Below are 4,398 nucleotides of genomic sequence, written 5' to 3'. Positions count from 1 at the left end.
TGTTGTGCAACCTCATTGTATTCCCCTGGCCTAGAATTATGGGCATACAAAATTTCTGTAGAAGAAGGCAGCATACTAGGAACCCTAGCAATCCCGCTAGATTTATCAACCGGCTGAAAGCAGCGATCATTACTCACATGAACTTCAGGAATGCATACGTTGAGGGTGTCCATCCTCCCATCAATAGGTTTCAGATGGTCCTGTGTAATCTTATCCACCAACTCTGACTTTGGTACAACACCAGAAAGCTCAGTAGTATATTCTTTTGGAGATCCTTGGGCCATGCATTCTGAAGTTTGTGTAGCTGTCCCATCAACTGTAGAAATATTGTTATGGCCAGTTTTATTCACAAGCACATCCTGTTTACCCGAGTGTTCAACTGGAGACATATGCCGGTGGGCAACATCATCAATATAAGATAGTGGGGAACTTCCCATGAGCCCATCAATTGGAGACAGTGTTGGAGATTGTTTCCCCCCTGTCCTTCCAATGGTTTCGTACATAGTTGAATTTCTGGGATAATCAGAACCATCTAGCTTTTGCGTAAAAATCCTAACTCCCTCAGGTTGTGGCTCAAGATTTTGAGGAGGTGCAGTTTTTTCAGTACAAGTTAGTCCATCTGGGGACTCTGGTTTTCTAATAACCTGTGGTTTGGCCTGGGACACTTGTTCAGCAATACCTTCCCTCGACATAACATTGTTTGTAGCTTGAGCTCTTGAGTTGTCCTCCATGGGGAGACTATGATAAGCTGGGACTGAATCAGGAATTGATCCTGCACCATTAATACGTTGATCTTGAACCACTGAATCGGAATGTGCATGAGGCAGTTTTGTTTGGCATAATGAACAGTCCTCCACTCTTTGGCTTTTCTCAGGGACCATCACCTGTTGTTGGGGTAATAACCCATCAGAGTAAACAACTTGATCTTGTGAAGGAACCTGAACCCAGCCATAATTACCTCCAACGATGACAGAAGGGACTCGATTCATTGGAACCTGGTAAGTGTTGTAGCCTTGCTCAGTGGGAAGCTGGAAAATTCTCATCCCTGATGTATTTTCATCATTATACTGCTCTGAACGATTTTGCTGCAGTTGCATCACAGGTTGTGGTTGGACGACATTTGACCTCACACCAACATGAGAAGGCATGCCTTGTTGAGTAAATGTCATTTGCATGCCAGGAATGACCTGATGAGATGCTGAACCTGGATTGTTATCATGAAACTGTGGTTGAGTGAAGACTTGCCCTGTCTTCCCTAGAAGCTGAGCATTTCGAAACCCTGTCTGTGGAGGCATCTGGACATAATCTGCATAATTCATAACTTCCTGGCGCAAATCAAAAAAGGGCTGTAAATAAGGTGAAGAATATGGAACTTCCATTCCACTTTGCTGCAACCCAACTGGCTGCTGAGACATTGTAGCAGGTATAGACCTCTCTAGGTCGACCTCATTATGGAAATATGGTGCGTGGGTTGGAGTCCTAGCAGCCGACATGCCCATCAAAACTGCAGAAGCTCCACTGGCATCAGAAGCCATCAAATTTGAAGGAGTGTCAGAAGAAGCTGCTACATTTCCCTTAGGCACTGCACTTACATCACCAGAAATTAAACTATCAAGGGTCTCCGAGCCACTCAAATCAGAATTCTGAGTTGATGCTGCACTTGTAACGCTCTCCTTCCTAGTGATTCCAATACTAACATCATCTGCAATTCCATTCACGGCCTCGACATATCTCTGACCACTATCCTGCAAGTCTGCAAAGTGCATCCCGCCGGAGATTTCAAGATCAGCAGCAGAAAAAAGGAAAACCCTCAATTTAGCAGAGCCGTCAGGGGACCTCTCCATCAACTTTTCATACTCCTCCATCATATGCTCAACATCATCGGGGCACGAAACTGAGACCAGTGCATCAAGCTCCTCCTCAGGGAGCTGATACTTTATAACCACAGGCTGCCCATAAGTATCAACCATCTTCTGCATCAAATCATTGAATCTCACATCTCTCCTAACACTAATAATCCTAGTCTTCCCTCCAACATATCTCAACATGCCATCACTAGGCCTCGGCAAAATCCTCCCGCCAAAGCTGCACAAGAACTTCACTTTCCTCCCAGAAACAGATTCATCGACGCCGCCACCACTACCGCCACCATCCTCAACAACATGATCAGCCCGGTGGCCAGCAGTATGGCCATAAGTAGCCTGATCAGTGGCGTTGGCAACGACCCTGTTAATCCTAAGACCACCGTAGGCAGGAAAACCATTACCAGCATCATTACAAGCCTTATCCATTGCGCCATTAGTCCCCACCCAGTTCCCCAAATTCAAAGTAGCATTGCCAGGTGCAACCCTATTACAACAACTATGACCATAATTATACCCAATGGCAGGGTTCGCATTGGGATGGGCAATGGACATGGCGGGACGTAAACACCACGTAGTGCCAGCGGTGGAGGGCACATTCCCGTAGCTCAATCCAACGAGGGTGGCGCCGTCAGAGACTGTAGGTGAGTAGAAAAGAGGTACCTGCGGCGTGCCGGGGCTTCCCATTTCACGACCCGAATTGGGGGTGGGAGGTGTGGTGGCTGTGGCGGTGGTCGGCGGTGAAACGAAGTGCTCCTCCGCCATAGCCAAGTTCGTAGCTACATTCAGCGGACGCAGATCTTTTGTTACGGAATTTTGATCAAACGCCATACCTATACACACAAAAACAAAAAAAAAACGAAATATATATATAACAAATAACAAATAGTCAAGGTAAAAAAAAAAAGAGTTACGGAGAGATTGATATGAGAAGCAATGCGGATGAAATGAATGGAACGAAGAAAGGGTCGTGGATCGAATAGTGCATTGGGTGAGTGCGATTAAAACCCTACTAAGCAAAATTGGGGGAAAATTGAGAGAGAGAAAGAGAGAGAGAGAGTACCAGAAAATGAATTGAAGATTTGCAGTAAGAGTGATAATAGATAAAAATGAAATAAAAAAGAAAAAGAGAGAGAGAACAGAAGGAAAAGGGCATAGTCCGAATATGGAAATGGAAATAGAAATAGAAAGAGGAGAGCGTGACAAGCGTAAACAATCAACTTCTACTCTCCCTTCCTATGCGCTTCTTTTTTCTTCTTTTAATTTTATTTAATTTTATCCGAGCTCTGTTATGGAGTGATGATGTTTCTTTCTCTATCAAGTTCGACACCCCTTGCTTCCTTCAATGGATTCAGAATCTCTGTTTTTATTTTTTCTTTTTTAAATAATACGTCACCTATGAAATTCAGTTGGAGCTGGTCCGTTGGTACTACGTAACAATCATCTCGCAACCACGTAGGTATACACTTTTATTTATTTTCTCACTTTTTTTTGCCGGGAAAATGACGCAGAATAGTACAGTTGAAAACGGCACCGCATGAATGAGATAAAAGAGAAGGCTTTTTATTATTTAATTTTTGTTATAAGCTTTTAGATCGATTTATTTATTTATTTATTTATTTATTTACATTTCTACATCTAAATTACAACATCTATAGTATTTAAAAACAAGATAGATATGCTGTGATCATGTACTATGTTCAGTCTTGTTCATACCCTGGCCCAATAAATAGGGCCCAAGATCTAAGCAAAGAAGCCCAACCCAAAGGGTTGGCCCTCCTCCAGTATCAGCCTTCGTCCCAGAAGTCGGTACTAAACACGACCTGCTCTAAAGAAGTCGGATACGAGGGTTAGCTGGTAGATAACACTCATTCGAATGAGTAACTGCCCCTAAAAACTCTCTAACCAATTCATAGAGCCATATCTTAACCTCCCTAAGATATGGGAACGGCTATCCACCTAAAAAGGTGGCACTACTCCAGCGGTGGTTATTGGTTCACCACTATAAATACCCTGACATCCCTCAGGTATCATGAAGCAGATCAGAACCTCCACCAGGAAGCTAATGATCAACATAGGGAAGGCACCTCCGGAATCAAAAATCCGAAGGTGAACTCCTCGGAGGGGCGCGAGTCAGAAAAAGAAGGACCCCCTCTCGCTAGTGAGCTTATGGGGCTAATTCATAGCCGCCTCGAGCAGCTAGAACAGGAGCGGGAACGACAAAGGGAAGCTGAAAGGAACCTAAAAGAGGAGATGGAGCGACGAAAAGAGTTAGAAAGAAAACTCTTAAAGTTAGAATCCTCCCTCAAAGGTCGGAATTCCCACGACGATAGAGAAGATTCTCCCTTAGGAGAGAAAGATCCGTTTAGCGAGGACATAATGAGGGCAAAAGTTCCGAGAAACTTTAGAAGCCCCGATATGGACCTATACGATGGAACCACCGATCCAAAGCATCATCTGAGCAACTTTAAAAGTCGGATGTATCTGACCGACGCTTCTGACGCTACGCGATGCAAAGCTTTCCCGACAACCTTGT

General features: G+C 44.2%; 1 protein-coding gene across 1 annotated transcript in view; it reads right to left on the bottom strand.

Annotated features, from left to right (window-relative positions):
- Positions 1–3,255, bottom strand: part of LOC107640791 — a gene marked incomplete in the record, with an annotated part of 6,503 nt that extends 3,248 nt beyond the window's left edge. The window contains 2 exon segments of the mRNA XM_016344293.2: positions 1–2,695; positions 2,926–3,255. Of these exon segments, the coding sequence (XP_016199779.2) occupies positions 1–2,693 (2,693 nt within the window).

Source organism: Arachis ipaensis, chromosome B01 (assembly GCF_000816755.2).
Source record: "Arachis ipaensis cultivar K30076 chromosome B01, Araip1.1, whole genome shotgun sequence".
In the NCBI taxonomy this organism is placed as follows: domain Eukaryota; kingdom Viridiplantae; phylum Streptophyta; class Magnoliopsida; order Fabales; family Fabaceae; genus Arachis; species Arachis ipaensis.
Note: the sequence above shows the minus strand (reverse complement) of the source record. Positions and strands in the feature narration are given on the sequence as shown.